Below are 18,051 nucleotides of genomic sequence, written 5' to 3'. Positions count from 1 at the left end.
CAGCAAAATCTTAAATTTGGTTCAGTAGCCAACTGGTAGCCATTGCAATTCATTTGGAAATGATATTATATGTTCATGGTAGGCGGCTGCACTTAGCAGCCTGACCACTACATCCTGCATTAGCTGCAGCTTTCGAACCACCCTTGAGTGGAGCACTTTGCATTAACTGAATCTTGAGGAATGCATTGAATGACAAAATGCATGAGTCACTGTGGCTAGTCTATCGCTGACCTGTGTTTGAGTATCATCAAGTGAACATTAAAAACATGAGTCTCCCTGGGTCTAAATCCAGCACAACAGCCACTATACCACAAAGGCTCTCACCAATCTCAACTCATCTTTCAAATAAAGGAAGAAAGAAATATCTTGCTAAATTAAACCATCCTGTAATTAGAGTATGGAAGATTTAGAAGCTACCAACTAGCAGATGAATTTCCTCACAATGGGAGGAAAGCTACCTTTGGCTGCTGTGGGAGCTTTGTTTTCTTTGTGACTAGCAGGTACATGGTCTGAGACATTGAAACTGGTAGCGTGGAAGGCAAAGTGATCAAGAATTGGTGGAGCCAGAGCTAAAGGCAAACTCAACATTTAGGATCTACACACCCATCTTCAAAGTGCACACAGAGTTTCCCGTCAGAGTCGAGGCATGCAATGATGATAGCTACTTGTGTGGCTTTTTCTGGCGATTAAAATAAATGCTACGTTTTAGAAGTTGCCAGCCACAATTAAAAGGCAAATACAAACAAACCGGAGAAAGCTGAAGGAAACGTAATGGAAGACTTTTCTGTCTGCAAGAAGTAGAGCCTATGGGTACAGAAATAACACTTGGCAGAAGATTAGTCACATGCAAAACAGATTGTTTGGTGAGGGGAGGTTACTTCAAATTAGTTTTCAGACAATGTTGGGGCTCAGGGCTAGGCAATGAAATTGCAGAAGCTGTCACACGCTATGTTACTCCAATTAAACTTTATCTCTGCCTTCTTGTGGTTCAGCTATAATTTCCTTTCCGATCTTATGCAGTATATTTGTGTGGTGATATATCATCATCACCATGGAGGAAAACACCGACACACTTCTTCATAAGATTTTACTCCGTGGGTGAAAAATTATGGTTTATGTAAAACTTATTAAATTGTGCACTGGACAAATTGAATTGCACAGCAAATAGGTGCATATTTGCATACCCAGATGCAGCACCCCTGCCCTGGAGGCCAGGCCTTCATAAAAGGAAAAGACATGATAACGTCAACTTTATTGAATTCAGGTGTAGGTAAACCTCGGCACAGGCATTGGGTGTGTATCCCTCTCAGCTCCCTGCTGGGGGTCTGAGACATGTCAGGGTCAGCTAGGGGAAGGTGGAACCAACAGAAAACACTTGTTAGCCCAGCTGGTCCCACCCCAAATTGCTGAGGGGAGCTGTATGGCACTTCTGCCATGTGCTTTGGACAGAGACTCCTCTAATGGGTTACCCTGTTATTGCTGCCTCAAGAAGCGAGTGAGTCATCACTTCACCTCAACTTCAGATGTCAGACTAAAGGATTCCACCCAAGGCCTAAACCTCCAAAGTTGTGACAATTGCTATGGGAAAAGCAAAACATGCAGAGCAGGGAAAATTCCTTCCCAGCTCTGAAGACACAACCATCATACAACCATAGCAATGCCCACATTTCTAATAGCACAGAAGAATACAGAAGTGCCTAGAAACCAATGAGTTTTTATTGACATTTTAATAATGTTTTAATGGATGCTGTTATGGATACCAATGCAGTATATATTCATTTGCTCCTCTGAATTGGACAGATTTGGTTAACAGATGAGCTTCCCCATCTGTGGTTCCCTTTCTTTCTTATATCCCTTTCACTAAGAAGGTAAGTCTATAAATGGCTTAAATATTGGGAAGATATAATCTTTACTAACAGAAGCAGTATCTCTCTAAATACCAGATGCTGAGAAAAAAATAAAGAAAGAAGATGCTTATCACATTCATGCACAAATATGAGCTACCACAGGCATCTGGCTGGCTGCTGTTGGAAACAGGATGAAGAATTGGTAGAACTTTTTTTTCATTAAAACAATTTTTATGTGATTCACATTTGAAATCAGACAGCATACCTGTCTTTCATCTTCTTTGTTCTTTAACCTTGGGTCTCCAGATGTTATTGGACTGCAACTCCCATCATCCATCTATATTGGCTAAGCTGACTGGGGATAATGAGAGTTGTAGTCCAACAACACCTGGAGATCCAAGGCTAAAGAGCACTGCTCTAGGTTAAACACACTTACTTTCATTCACATTACGTTTTGGCTCCATTATTCTGGCTGTTCTTCCCCACTTATTGTCCCGCAATTGTAGTTGTCCCCCCAGCAACTCTTAGAGGATCCTATACTCAATCCCTTACTCAAACCATATTCATCCTCAAGGCACTGGGATGTTCATAGCAGTGTTCACATGTTACATTCAGTGAGTACGTACAATCTACATACCTGTGTGCACAAATAGTTGAGATGTACACTCACACAGTTATTTACATGTAACAGTCACCAAGTGCATAGTATGTGTACCAATTAACAAACTTAAACACTTCCACACAATGTACATGTGTAGAGATACCTTGTATCTGTGTTCAGTGTAACATGTGAACAAGCCTATTGTCTCCTGCTATTTGCACTCATAGGCTTTTTCCAGGTTGGGGGTGGAAGCAGAATTGAGCTGGAATGGGTCTGCTTTGATCCTGTTGCACTAATTTGAGGAAGGGTTCAAATTATTGCCCCATCCCTAGTCCCATACAATTCAAACTCTTCCAAGTTTTATAGAGGAGGGTTTGGAATCATCTGTCTAGGAAGCAAAATAGGTTTATTCTACAGATTTGTGAATTTAGACTCAAACACAAAGACCCATAAAAGAAATGGGAAGGGACGATAAATTCATAATACATACTAGGCTGGGCAAGGATTTGCATTGCATATCTTTGTCTCTGTCAAGGGCTTTGTGCTTGGGCCACAGAAAGAGGCATTGACACGGACACGATGATCTTGTAAACATACAGCTTTCGCTATCAAGTGCCCTATGGAGAAAACCAAGAGAAATAAAAAAAAGATGTAGGAGAGAAAGAAGTTATTGTAGAAATGAAAAAGTAACTGAACATAGCACTGTAGTTCATCAGGCAATTTGCCTCTCAACCTTCCCCCCCCCCCATCACTGGCATGCAGCCCCCAGAAGGTTCTCCATGAGGAAATGTGACCCTCAGATGAAAATGCCACCACCTTGAGCTCTAATAAATAAATTGGCATGACTAGCTTGGGTCTTAATGTTGGATACAAGCATTAGTGTTATTAATGTTACAAAGCATTCTTACTGGTTTTTAAACATGAGTCAGAGGAATTCTCACAATGTGTGTTGATATTTTTCAGTATAATTTTAAATGTTGCATAGTTACAATTAATTTGAAGATTTTGAAGGAATCGAACCACTGAATAAGGTTTTTGAGGTTTCGTTAAAAAAGAAGGGGAGCCTGTGTTGGATTATTTAATTCATTGAAGTTGGAGGTGGGGGGGGGATGACTAAACAATAATGTACTGTAGCTTTCTTGAAGATGGCAGGAAAAAGAAGGGGAATAGGGTCACAGGGAGGAGACACTATCTCAAGCAAGTTTATCTTTGGAAACAATTAAGGCATGAATTCAGATCTTTTTGAAGAAAAGATATGATCAGAAATGTAAGAAGACGGATAAGAAACGTGAGATGGCAAGAAAGAGAAGGAAATTCAGAGACAAAAGGAAAGAATGGGGTTTAAAAATCTAGATAGCACAAGGCCAGAAATAATGGAGATTATAAAAAGAAAATATTGGGAAAATTGATCCATGAAATGGCAGACAAAATATGAAAAAGTCATGGAAAACAAAGACAATGAAGAAAACTGGGGATAGATAATAGAGAATAAGTAACAGAAACCTTTACAATAGTGCTCAGAGCAGTGCTGTATTAACAATGGCTATCCTATACCATTGCCTTTGTGTGTCAGGCAAAAATGTTTGTTTTTAACCAAGCCTTTGGTTTTTAACTATCTATGGCCTTTTTGCATGGTTGGGGTGTTTTAATGTAGTTTTTTGTTTGTTTGTTTGTTTGTTTGTTTGTTGAGTTGGTATGAAAAAAAATGTGACTGATAAATGAAAGAAGAAGAAGAAGAAGAAGAAGAAGAAGAAGAAGAAGAAGAAGAAGAAGAAGAAGTTAAGAATTGATGAAATGTGACCTAATAATGCAGTGGAATTGCACTAATACAAACTTATCTCCTCTCTGTCCAGCGGTTTTTTTTTCCTCACCCTCAGAACTGATGGGGGTCATGGGGGCACAGATATGGGGGAGAGAAGGAGGAAAGCCCCACTGAGCTAGAAGGATGCTGTTATGCTGACACTTGTAAGCACAATTATTTAATTGAATCCAGCCCCTTATGCTCTCTTTATTTTAAATTGCAAGATATTTTGTGTTTAGTAGGTATGGAAAGTCTAGTATATATGTAAATATAAATAAAAGCAACAAATTAATAACACAAAGACCTATAAACAACAACAGACTAAAGAAAGGGAAATCAGAAGCAATAATGTATTGTTCACATTCAATCAACTGAAATTCAGTTTATCAACCAGGATTCCTGAAATCAGAAGCCCCTACTCAAATGTATTATTCAATATTAAAAAAATAATAATGCTGGAAACTATATTTCATGACATTTTGACATATTCATTGAATTCAGACTTTTGGAGTAAGTTACTCACCCCCACCACACGTAGCTGAGCAATCTGACTGCACTGTTACCCATGAGTAGCTGTGTCTTTTTGTGAATATCTTGTTCTCATTTATAATCTTAGAGAAGGTATATTGCCAAGCAATGCCAGGATTGTTGCCTTGTAAAAGGATCTAGACAGCATGGAGAGAGAAATACATTATGAAGAATGAAGGGAAAAGAAAGGTTAAGGCTGCAGTCTCAGGGAAGCTTACCTGGGTGAAAGCCCAGCTGAATACCACAAGATTTACCAGGAAGCAGATGCCTTTAAGACTGTGCCTAAAATATGCAGTTAAAGATATAATAGAATCACCCTGATCTGCTGTGGTTCTAATGTGTATCTGAAGATCCTTACCTGCAAAGGGTACCCAGGTAAGTCCCATATATTAATCATTTTCATAGGAGATTCCTTTCACACTAAAGAGAAGAGTACACACACACCAGGACTTCTTCCATTTGCTAGAGTGGGAATGAGCACCAACTTTCAGTTGAAGAAGGAACAGTCCAGTTTACCACCTCAGTGACAACTCGACCTTTATGTAACCCTCATCATGAGGATTTAGCATGAATAAAAGGAGATAATGCAGTGTATTGCTCTGGACTCCTGGGAGGAAGGGTAGAAGACATGAATAAGAAAGAAAGAAACTCAGGTCCCCTAGCTCATAAGTCCTCAATACTGTACAGTCAAAATGTGTGTGTGTGTGTGTGTGTGTGTGTGTGTGTGTAGAAAAGTCTGTCTTTTCCATCATGGGCCATTTAATTTTACACTGTTGCTGATTCTGAACAGGCCAATGGCCAATTACTAAAAACCATCTGCTTCAGTTCAGATAACTGCAAACTCAAGGAAGGGTTGCTGTTGGAGGTAAATTCTATTGTACCCTGCAGAAGCAGTTTCTGAGACTTTGGCTGCATTAATTCAAAAGATGGAATAAATAAAGCAAGGTTCATAAAGGCTTACAACGAATTCTATTTTTCATTCAAACTAGGAATGTGCAGATCCCTATGTCAGCATGGCATAATGGTTAGAGTGTTTGACTAGGACCTGGGAGCACAGGGTTCAAATCCCCACTTGGCCATGAAGCTCACTGGGTGACCTTGGGCCAGTCACCATCTCGTAGACTAACCTACCTCACTTACCCAGGAGTAAATCCCATTGAACTCAATAGGGGTTTACTTCTGAGTAGTTTAGGACTGCAATGTCTCTACAAGTATGCAGGGTGTCCCAGATTCAATCTCCAACATCTTCAGGTATGGCAGGAAAGGATTCCTGTCTGAAGCCCTGGTGAGCTGCTGCTAGACAATGTAGCCCAAGGATAGCCAATGTGGTGTCCTCCATATACTGAACTCCCAATTCTCATCAGCCCCAGCTGAAATTCCCAATGGAGAGAGAAATTGGCAGTTTAGTAGACAATTCTGATCTATGTGGACCAATAGTCTGATTCAGTATAAGTCAGTGCCCTATGTTAGGAACATAGAAAGGTGCATTATATGCCAAGTTAGACCACTGGTCCATCTACAGTGTCCATCTATTGTCTACATTGACTGACAATGGCTCTCCAGTATTTCAGGCAGGGTTCTCAACCATCCCTACCTGGAGATGCTGGGGATTGAACCTGAGGCCTTCTGCATGCAAAGCACATGCCCCACCACTGAGCTACAGCCCTTCCCTGTGTATTCCCTATGTGTTATTATATATCTGTGGAGGCTCCACATGTATTTTGGAATCTTGGGTAACTTCTCCATTTTAACAAAGCCTGAAGGGTATTGCAGTGGCTTGCCAATATCAAACCAGTCCTGCTTGGATTAAATCTATGAATGGATACGGAATCTAAATTGGAGCAGGTGTGGAGAAAGGCTTATGAAAAATCAGCAGTAAAGGTTACATTTTAAAAAATCCCAAGTATATACAATTAATGTTTTTCAAGGCAGAGAAGTGGATATTAGCTCTTCAGAAAATGTACACCTAGGGGAATAGGTAAAGGAGAGAAGCAATGAGTTATGATAGTGAAAAACAGTAAAATAAATTTGCATATTCAGTCCATTAACACCGAACATGTAAAAAATCTGGATAGCTCACTATTATTTACTGTTATAGAAAAGTGTGCCTGTTGTGAGGAGGGAGAGGAGACAGAGAAAAGGATGATATATTTTCCAGTCCCATTAGCCAGATTCTATTTCAGTCCACAAATTCTGGTAGAGATCCAAACCGGAAATATATGGCTTACTCCAGATATATATATATCCAGCAAAACTAATAGCTTGGCTCTCTGCTTTATTGCAAGACCCAGGGTTGAGGAAACACCTAATATCAGGCAAATGTAAAATAATGTATGAGATTTTATGGAGACCAGGGGTATAATCAGCCTCCCTTTTGCACCACCCAGACAGACAGCAAGCACATGCGCATTGTGCACATGTGCAAGAGAGAGAGAGAAAGGGAAGAAATTGTAAGAAGTTGCAATGATACACAGATACAACTATCACGGAATTGGAAGGGACCTTAGACCTAATGCAATCCCCTGCTCCATGCAGGACTTGCAATACAGGGTGCAATTACAGCATCCCTGACAGATGGCTGTCCAGATTCTGCTTAAATATCTCCAGTAAAGGAGAGCTCACCACCTCCTGAGGCAGACAGTTGTTTAATGGTTCTTATTATTAGAAAGTTTCTCCTAATGTTTAGCTGAGATATGCTTCCCTGAAATTTCCAGCTACTGGTTCTAGTCCTGCTCTTTAAAACAAGCAGAACATACCTACTCCATTATCTGTGTGAAAGTCCTTCTGATATTTGAGTATCATTATCATGCCCCTCCTTATTCTTCTCTTCTCCAGGCTAAATGTAGCCAATTCTTTCAACCATTTCTCAGTGGACTTAGTTTACAGACCACTGACCATCCCAGTCACCCTCTTCTGGACACCACTCCATTTTGTCAATGTCTTCCTGAGTCCATTACCAACTGTGCATCCTTCCTTCATCCTCTTACCTTTGGATCATCTTTCCTTAGCTTTCCTACCCATCCACTATCTCTTCCCAGTCCTCAGCCATCCCATCCAAGCTGACAACTTTCATTTCCCTCACAGAACTAGATAGCAAACTGTTTGCTCCTCTGAGTAACTGAACATTTCCTGCCACCAAACTACCTCTGCTAATCAGCAAGAAAGAATTCACTGCCACTAATAGAATACAATTACACTCCTCTTAAAAGTAAGGCATGTGTGAATGTGCTATGAATGAAACAGCAAATCCTGCATAAACTTAAATGAGTGTGGGAACTTTGAGGTATGCAAGAAAAGTGTACATTTTGGAGAGGAGCCCCACCTGCACACACAGCACACAAGCACAAAAAATGGCTACAGAAATAGGTAGCATATGTCCTTACATACAAAATTAATGTATATTACATGTCCCCTACTGCTCTCTGCAATATCTCTGGTAATGTGCAAGTGCTACACTTGATCAGGGCTGACTTCAATTTATGGCATGCTCTTAAGCCACAATCTTACAGCCATGATTGTTGGGGCTGTTGGGTGTGAGATCCTGACAACATCTGGAGGGCCACAGGCTCCCCATTTCTGATATTAACAGTGGATCAAGCACTGCATAGCTGCAGAGTAAATAGTCTAAGCTTACAATACCATATAATATTTATTTAAGGATACTATTTATTTTCCATTATCAAGGCAGAGCTATTCTCAGCTTGTCATTTTTCAAAGTGACAAGAACTTGTAGAATATAAAACATTATCTCTTCCTAGAATAGTGTCAAGCATTCACTTAGAAAGCTTTTCCATGGGAATCCAATATCTGAAGTCAGTGAGCAGCAGCATATTATTAAAACTACAAATTTGGAAAGACCTCCAGTGCTTCAGTCTACTTAACTGGACACATTCCAGAGACTTCCCTGCCAATTGGCGTTTGCTCCCAAATTTACAGCTGGCAAACAACCTCCTTAAACATTTCCAGGTCTTCCACAGAACTGTTTAATGTCTACCTTTAACACACCAACCACCTGACTTCAGACACAACACTCAGCAGCTTTGACCGCAGGGCGCAGAGTTATAAAATTTACAACTTTGTACGTTGAAAAAAACACAAGTTCAATGGCTAATATCTGCCAGAACTATTCGGAAGAGCAAAACTTTTGCTTAGGGCATAAAAAAATTGAAACAATGGACAAATTGAACTCTCTTGCACAAACAGCCCTTTTCTTTTCCTGTTAATTTTTATTTCAAGGTAAAAACAATAAATATTCTTAACCAGCTGTGCATCTATTTCTCTGTCTTGGTTTCCTTTCCTTCCCTTGGCTATTACTGATGTGTAAATGACTATGTACATTTGTGGATCATTGAAGCAATTCCTTGTAAATGTACATCAACACTTCCTTTAGGTCATCAAACTTCCTAGGGAGATTTTAGGCTGTAAACATGCATCTGGCAATTAGTACTAACTTGCAATTAATTACCTTGAATTACACTCAATGGATGTTTTAAAGATTTGCTCAGCTAGCAAATATGGAATGGCACGTAAAAGGTAAAGGTAAAGGACCCCTGGATGGTTAAGTCTAGTCAAAGGCGACTATGGGACTGTGGCACTCATCTCACTTTCAGGCCGAGGGAGCCGGCGTTTGTCCACAGACAGCTTTCTGGGTCATGTGGTCAGCATAACTAAACCGCTTCTGGCACAACGAACACTGTGATGGAAACCAGAGCGCATGGAAATGCCATTTACCTTCCCGCCACAGCGGTACCTATTTATCTACTAGCACTGGCGTGCTTTTGAACTGCTAGGTTGGCAGGAGCTGGGACAGAGAAATGGGAGCTCACCCCATTGCAGGGATTCAAACTGCCAACCTTTTGATTGGGAAGCCCAAGAGGCTCAGTGGTTTAGACCACAGCGCCACCCGCATCATGTACCAACTGTTTGGGTCTGCATAAAGTAACACTGTGGTTATAGATTCATAAAGTAGAATCATAAAGTTGGGATGGATCTCAAAAGTCATGGAAGAGGCTGGGAACAAAACTAGAATTAGTTGCTTCTGCCTATCATTGACTCTGTCTCCATCTACTACTGGCCATCTTGCCTTTTGCTTTAACCAGTACCAGTGAGCACCAGCCACTAATATTTAATACAGGAAGTCTAATGCTACAGTATCCTGATAGGTGGCTATCCAGCCTCTACTTAACATCCTCTAATGAAGTTGAGTAAATTACCTCCTGAGCCAATCTGCTCCACTGTCAAACAGTTCATACAAGCAGGATGTTCATCATTATGTTTAACCTCTTCTCCAGGTTAAACATACCCAACTCTTTCAACCATTTCTCATAGGATTTTGTTTCTAGAGAACTCACTATCTTGGTCACCCTCTTCTGGACACTGATCCAGAAGCTACACTCTGGAGCAACAGAAAGTGTGTGTGTGTGTGTGTGTGTGTGTGTGTGTGTGTATCAGCTCCTTCCTAGAACAAACTCCAGAAGGAGGATAAGGCTGTCAATGGCTACTAGCCCTGATGGGCTGCACTAGTGGAAGTCCATTATGCAACCAGAGTGCTACAAATGGATCTTGTCCACAGGAGAAAATGCAGACTTCTTACCAAGGGTCTTTTCAGAATGACTGTAAAACACACTCAGAGAAACTTTAGGGTGGGCAACTCTAACTTGCGTGTACTGAGAAAAATCTTGAAATCGAAGACAGGGAAGTTTTATGTGCCTTGCTATTTCTAGAGGGCATTTAGAAAGCAAATCTTAAAAGTGACATGAAAAATGGAGAGTTCACACAAGCCCACTGAGGGCATTGACAGGAAAAGGTAGCCTTTGAAAGGTCCTTCTATGATCTCATTTCTTCTTCAGCTGGCTTATATTTGTCATGGTATATATTTCTCACTCCCTCTTCTTTTGTAAACATCATGTGCAAAAGGCACCCATTTAAAGGATAGAGCCCATCTAATCTTTTTCACTTAAGCAGAACCCTTTTATCCCTTACATTGAATTTACATCTGTATCTCATAAGCCAGGCTTTGCTTTGTCCAACACACACTCTCTTTAGGGGAAATCAGAGCTAAATTATCATCTAGTAGCTAATAATAAAAGCAAGGCTTTCAAACTCCAAGCTGGCTTTCACCCAGTGACTGCTAGCCTAAATTATCAGCAAAGTCCTTCCACCTGGCTTCCTTTTTTTCATTTTCCCATCACCAAAGAGGGGAAGAAATGATTTATCGATTTTAATTAGACATCTTTTCCTGTATTGATAGTAGGTTCCCTTTTGCCTTGTCTCTTTTCTCTTTCCACCCTGAGTGAATGATTGCTACTTTGTTTAATGTCCCATCCCTCTCTTACAGGTTGCAGTGGAGATAAACTTATCCAGTTCTATGACAGTTTGGTAATTCTCTCATTCAATATGAGACAGTTTTGTTGAAGGTTGCCATATTCCCATTTATATTGTGACAGGTCATAATCTTCTTTTTTAACCGAAACCTTCTTAGAGTTTTCACACATGGCAGACCATTTCAAAAGATGGAAGCAGGTGGTTTTGTTATCAGATTAATGTTATTACTGATTGTTGCTCGAGTGCCTGGAGAAACTGATATAGGTCAAGCTATCAGACTTGAAATCTGAGGTTGAAACTATGCATTAAGCTCGGGACTCTTTGCTCAGAATTTGATTTTATTTATAATCCAAATCAGCCTGGAGCAAGCTTCCTCCTAGTGGAAGCAAAGCAAATTGGGAGAGGCTGCTTAACTCTTTCCCCTCCTGGTATTTTTTAGCTCAAAAATAGGGATGGGCCTATCAGTCTATTTCTGTTCCATATCAACTTTACAAATGTTCAGTCCCAAGTCTGTTCCATCCCATTTTCTGGACACACACACACACACTTAAATTACACATATTTTAATACACACTATTCTCTACAATAGGCACTTTGTGCACATTTTGCATGAATTTCACCCTTAGAATACGTAACTTTGTATGCTTTCCTATGCATTCTGCCTAAAATATCCATTTGAGTACACATTTCATCCATAAAATATACATTTTCATATTCATTTTCAAACAAAAATGGTATCACAAAGGTTGGAGATGTCTGCAATCCAATTGTTAAATGCATTCTAATCTGCATATAAATCCAGAAACTGTAAATTAGGTTAGTTCACTTTAATGTGAACTGAAGAAAATTCTCCAACTCAGAATCACCCACCCCAAACTGCTTTTTGCTCCCACAAGGGGAAAGATACTTGGTCTTTACATCTTTACTTAATCACTCTCAGTCTGCCTTTCTCCTACTTCAGAGCAATCTTCCCCCTGTTCCTTTGGGTTTACAAAACAAAACACATAGTTGGAAGATTCACAGAATGCTGCTTGGCAAGTAGTTTAGGCCTAAGGTGGGATGGGGAAGAATTTGATTCAGCTCACATTTAAAGGTGAACCAACCTAATTTGCATTTTCTGAAACAATATGTGAAACAAAACACAGCAATCTTTTAAAATTTGCAATTTTCTGAATTTTGCAATGCAGCTCTCTAGCCAAGTAATATGTACTTGCTTCTCAAGCTGAAAAAGGCAATTTAGTTAAGTAAAGTGTGCATACAAATGCACACACCTGTAAAGGAGAGCATACACAAATACAGTATATTAGGGGGGTTTCTGCAAAAATGTGTATATTAGGCAAAATTGCATAATAAATTAAATACTAAGAGAAAATCACAGTAAAATGCTGATGAATTTCATAAGGCCATCACCCCCACCCCCACCCCCACCCCTGGCACACTGACAGGTAAATGTGGGGAACTGAATATAAGACTGGAGAAAATGAGAAGCAGAGAAACTGAAAGTGACAGATTTGCTCATCTCTAGATACATAATTCACACACATAGAATTAGAAAATTGGAAAACAGAAATTGAACCCAAAAATGAATCTATGCTCAGACCTAAGATTGATCATGGCTTCATTGTCTTTTTCAAAGGCTTGAGTTTTAAGGCTAAGCTACAGTGCAAGCAATGATGAACCAGGAACGGGGTCTTCTTTGCCCAAAGCCAATCCACCTCCCATCTAAGTCTTTAAACAAGTTTTATAAATTGAAACCAGATGACCTTAAATTACCTATGCTGGAATTTTAACAAAACATTTTAGTGTTAAACGTTTAACTGGATTACACATTTTTTAAAAAAAATATATGCATGTCTCCACTTAAGGCAACTCATCCACATTACCAAAACCATGTGCTAAAAGCTGGCATTGATTTACAATACCAGGTGATCATTGTCCTATCATACGTCTACCATTTTGGTCTATTTTCTACCCTCCAGTCAGAATCTGCCTATTTTTGCAGGATTAAGTTTGGAATCCACTAGAGAGATGCTGTGTTTTAGTTGTATCTGTTTTTATAGGCTTCTGTAAATTCACAATCAGCAAGCTATACATAATGCATTCTTTTGACATCAAGAAGCATTGCAAAATGACTCCCCATGTTCTGCCTACTTTAAACATCCATATACTTATTTTGCTAGTAGTAGCAAGAGGAGGAAGAGGAGGAGGAGGAGGAAAAAGAAGCTGTAGTAGTAGCTGTAATCACCATCACCACTGAATACAGTTGAACTTACTTCCAAGTTAAGATGCACAGGGTTGTGCCTTTAGCGTTGAAAGTAATTCATGTCAATTATAGTTCAGTAATCTTTCAAACAGCTATCAGAACATCTTCAACATCAATATAAACTGCTGAAGTGAATGGTGGCCTTCAGGCTGTCACATGATCTCCCCCCCCCCCCACCGGAGCATCTGAAGTTACCCAAGTCTTTAGGCAATAGATGAATGAGGGCAAACACCCCCACCCCTCACCCTGACCGGCAGGAACAATATTCTCTAGAACACCCAAAACTATTGTCTCATACCTCTGTTAACCATGCTTTTAAACCTTCCAGCATGACTATGCTAACAATCCTAAACAGGAACATGGCTTTGTGTTCTTTTGTGTGATTTAACCTGTTGGACAGATGCTGCACCAAGCTCAGTTTGTCTGCATCAAGAAAAGAATGAGGAAAAGAAAGCTTACCTCAAATATGAGTGTCTCATTAGTTGGCCCAGTTGCAGAAAGCCTCTCTGGATGGCTAAACGAGCGCTGATACTCGAACATGGTCCCAGCAAAATAGAATTTCCCAGGCCAATCAATTGTCCAGTCTTTCGTTAGGTAATATTTTTTGCTCAAGTTGCGCACTGCAAGGTAGCTGCTAGACATCTGCATTTCCTGGATTTCAATGCTGCGGGCTCCTGCTGGAATCGTAACAATGGGGTAATAATCTAAAAGTTGGAGAAAATGTAGGATTTCATTCCAGTTGTAATGTAGGATTTCATTCCAGTCGTGAAAGCATTTCCTTTTAATCAAACCAGACTATCACAGGCTTTTTTCTGTTGTAAAAGGTAAGACTATTATCCACAGATCATGGACCTTATCAGGCAGGTAGTAATTTCTGGTAATACAGAACCCCACTTACAATTTTCTGGCTACAATATGGCCATAGACAGGCAAGGCTTTGGGATTACAAGCAAGAACCAGAGCAAAATTTCCTTTGGGCAGGTTCTTGTAGTGCTGGCTGAAGGTGTTTGTGTTGGTCCACATGGATGCCCAGCACACATCTCACAGGGGACATTAATTGAGAAGGTTGCCACCACGCTAATAAAATTGGTGTTTATTATGCTATTAGTATATTGCAATTGTCATGGCCTTTGGCTAACACAATAAACTTGCTTAGTTGAATCATAAAATGAGCAGAGATATCCTTTGGACACCACAGGCCTTTGAGATGCAGGCCTCGATCCACTTAGCAAGAGTGGAAGAGAAAACTTTATGACCTAGTTTTGAGGGAAGAAGGGGGGGTGGAATGGGGGTCAATCATCCAGAATGACTAAAGTCCGACCATGTAAATTTTCAGGGCTCTATTAATTTGTAGAGTTGCCATTGCCTCTCTTTGGGATGAGATGGGGCTGGGCAAAAGGTTGGTAGGATGATCTACTTTTGTCTGTGGAAGGGTGAGTTTACCTGTGGAACAAAGAAAGGGTCCATTTTTAGGACAACTCTATCTCTGTGGAAGGTACAGATTTGCTGCTACACACACTTCTAACTTTTATCTCACCTTTTATCTCATCTCAGTTTTCCACATCGGGAATCCTGAACTATGAGAAATCACAGTGCAAAGGAAAATATACCACAAAGTCCTAGCTCAATGGGTTTTCTTACCATTAGTTCTATGTTGGGTCAAATAATGGCCAGAGAAGAACTTGCATGTTGAATTATCTCCTTTGCAAACTCCACATGCATCCAAAACAGCTTTAGATCCAAGCTGACGATCGCACCCAACTTGCTGCAACAAAGAAAACTTGAGTGAGGGACTAAAAGGGTACATTAGGCTGTTAGGCTATTCCCCCCCCCCCAAGCTTGCAAAGTTCATTTTTAAAAGAAACAAGTTCTAGTTCTAATTCAACATGTCCAAAAAGGAATTAATTCTAGTTTACATTTGTTGCTTAACAAAATGAACAAGTTCAATTCACATTCAGTTCAGTTCACAGTTCAATTCAAGTTCATCTAAATGGTTCTCGGTTGTTTTTTCCCAGCATTCAGAAGGTTACAAGCTGCTGTGCTGAAGTCAAAAATATACTTAAGGCTAAGGGGGGAGGGTAAACACATCATGAAATGTGAATTATTTCAGTTATTTCCCCCAACAGTTATGTTATTTCAGCTTAAAGGTCAAACGAGTCTGAAGAAGAAGAAGAAAAATACATGTAAGAGAATGAACTACAAGATAAGGAGAACAGGGATCCCCAAACAAATTTCAGCACCTTTAAGCTACAGCTCCCAAAATTCTTTGGAGAAAACCATGAGTGTTTAAAGTGGTATCATAGCATGTTAAATGTATATGCAGAAAAGGCCTCAGTTCCATTGGTTCATACAGTCCTGTATGCCACTTGGCTGAAACTACTTGAATTTTCAGACAAAGATAATTTTCTATTGCCTGCTACCAGCATACTCTTTTTTTAAACTGGGGGTGCCAGGGATTGAAGCTGGGACCTTGTGCATGCAAAACATTTACTCTACCACTGAGCTGTAAAAAAGCAAAGTGGCAAAGAGTCAGAAAAGCATTATATAATGTTTGGATAAGATATAAAGATCTGTTGGAAAGCAAAACCCCTAGATGGTTGTCACCCTTGGAGGCTAAGGCGTTGAAAAAGCTTAATATGGAAGCCGAATGGCTAAAGTATTGGGAAATTTTGGAACAAGATGGAGATAAGTTGAAGTTACAGAGTCATGAGAAATTGAAACCCAAAGTTCGAGATTGGCTCCATTATTATCAAATAATGGAGGTGTATAAACAAGATAGGAAAATTGGCTTCCAGGTGGAGAAATCAAAATTAGAAACTGAACTGTTAGAACCCAATACTAAGAATTTGTCAAGAATGTATAATTTGCTGCTGAAATGGAATACACAAGATGAAATAGTTAAATCAGCTATGATTAAGTGGGCACAGGACATTGGTCATAACATTATGTTTGCTGACTGGGAATGGTTGTGGAACACCGGGATAAAATTTACGGCATGTAATGCCTTAAAGGAAAATATTATGAAAATGATTTATAGGTGGTACATGACCCCAGTCAAGCTAGCAAAAATCTATCATTTGCCTGATAATAAGTGTTGGAAATGTAAAGAAACTGAAGGTACTTTCTATCACCTTTGGTGGACGTGCCCAAAGATTAAGGCTTTTTGGGAGATGATATATAATGAAATGAAAAAGGTACTTAAATGTACCTTCCCTAAGAAACCAGAGACCTTCCTCTTGGGCATTGTCGGCCAATTGGTGTTAAAGAAAGATAGAACTTTTTTTATGTATGCTACGACAGCAGCAAGAATACTCATCGCAAAGTATTGGAAGACACAAGATCTACCCACCCTGGAAGAGTGGCAGATGAAGGTGATGGACTATATGACACTGGCTGAGATGACTGGCAGAATCCGTGAGCAGGGGAAAGAGACGGCGGAAGAAGATTGGAAGAAATTTAAAATTTATCTTAAGAACTATTATAAAATTGATGAATGCTAAAATGTCGAGGTTTTGAGAAAGAAAAGGAGATTACAGCGACATAAGATTAAGCTGAAGAAAAGAATAAGAAAAAATATATTTGATAAAATTATTTAGAATTTGCTGAAATAATTTTGGAAATTGGGATGTAGGAAGGGGAGGTTTGGGGGAGTCCGAGAAGTGAGGGATATGAAAAAAAAAGGTTATGAAATTATACATGTTTGTATGTCTTTTTATTTGTTTGTACTGTTTAAAATTTTTTTGTAAAATCAATAAAAAAAATTAAAAAAAAAGCAAAGTGGCAAAGAGAACTTTTAGCTTAACCTTACTTCACAAATCCCATCAATGCACACATCATCTCTGTACAGGGAGCAAGGGGTTCCATCTTTTACTCGGTTGGACATTGCAAAGAAAAAGTCAAAGTCTTCTGCAGTGCAGTATAGTTTGCAGCGATCTTCCTCTGAAAAGACATTAAAAGGGCAAATTATGGAGTAGAATTATTAAACAGTGTTGCCATTCCATCCTGGAGATGGATGACAGCACAAGGAATAAAATGGACAGAGGTAGCCAGAACATTTGTGTAATTAATCATACTGTTTCTGAATGGTCAGCAAATTGGAATATATTTTACCACCTGGCCACGCCAAGACACATCCCTCCCCCAATTCAAAATCAGGGACAGGCAGGCTGGAGATGAATTTGTGATTTTTATCATTCATTATTTATCAGTATTAGATTTATATTCCTTCAACATAGCATTCATTGGGTGACCTGGGGCCAGTCACACTTCTTTGAAGTCTCTCAGGCTCACTCACCTCACAGAGTGTTTATTGAGAGGGAGGAAGGGAAAGGAGATTATGAGCCGCTTTGAGACTCCTTAGGGTAGTGATAAAGTGGGATATCAAATCCAAACTCCTCTTCTTCTTGCCATGTTATCCTCACAACAACCCCAAGGGTTATGTTAGGCTGAGAGAGAATGACTGGTTTGAGGTCACACAGTAAACGTCATGGCTGAGTAGTGATTTTAACCCTGATTACCCAGGTCTTAGTCCACTTAATATCTCTCAAAGTTCATGGACACTTTCCAGCCAGGAAAAACACCTAAGGATGCAAAGCTGGGCTAGTGATGTATGTGGCCAGGGGAGAGGCTGTGTGACTAGGGAGGAGGTGTGGCCTGGGAGAGTCCTGAGAGACAGATAGAGGCCTGA

General features: G+C 39.8%; 1 protein-coding gene across 4 annotated transcripts in view; it reads right to left on the bottom strand.

Annotated features, from left to right (window-relative positions):
• Positions 1 to 18,051, bottom strand: part of ADAMTS18 (ADAM metallopeptidase with thrombospondin type 1 motif 18) — a 97,388-nt gene that overhangs the window by 14,175 nt on the left and 65,162 nt on the right. For 2 of the 4 annotated variants that reach the window (XM_081018458.1, XM_081018461.1), the window contains 5 exons: positions 17,173 to 17,303; positions 15,006 to 15,129; positions 13,824 to 14,068; positions 4,773 to 4,914; positions 2,939 to 3,065 (listed from right to left, as the gene is read on the bottom strand). In XM_081018458.1, the coding sequence (XP_080874584.1) occupies positions 2,939 to 3,065; positions 4,773 to 4,914; positions 13,824 to 14,068; positions 15,006 to 15,129; positions 17,173 to 17,303 (769 nt within the window). The remainder of the gene's footprint in view (positions 1 to 2,938; positions 3,066 to 4,772; positions 4,915 to 13,823; positions 14,069 to 15,005; positions 15,130 to 17,172; positions 17,304 to 18,051) is intronic. The other 2 variants (XM_081018459.1, XM_081018460.1) reach the window with 2 other exon arrangements.

This window comes from Podarcis pityusensis (genome assembly GCF_964106645.2).
Source record: "Podarcis pityusensis genome assembly, chromosome: 8".
Lineage (NCBI taxonomy): Eukaryota > Metazoa > Chordata > Lepidosauria > Squamata > Lacertidae > Podarcis > Podarcis pityusensis.
Note: the sequence above shows the minus strand (reverse complement) of the source record. Positions and strands in the feature narration are given on the sequence as shown.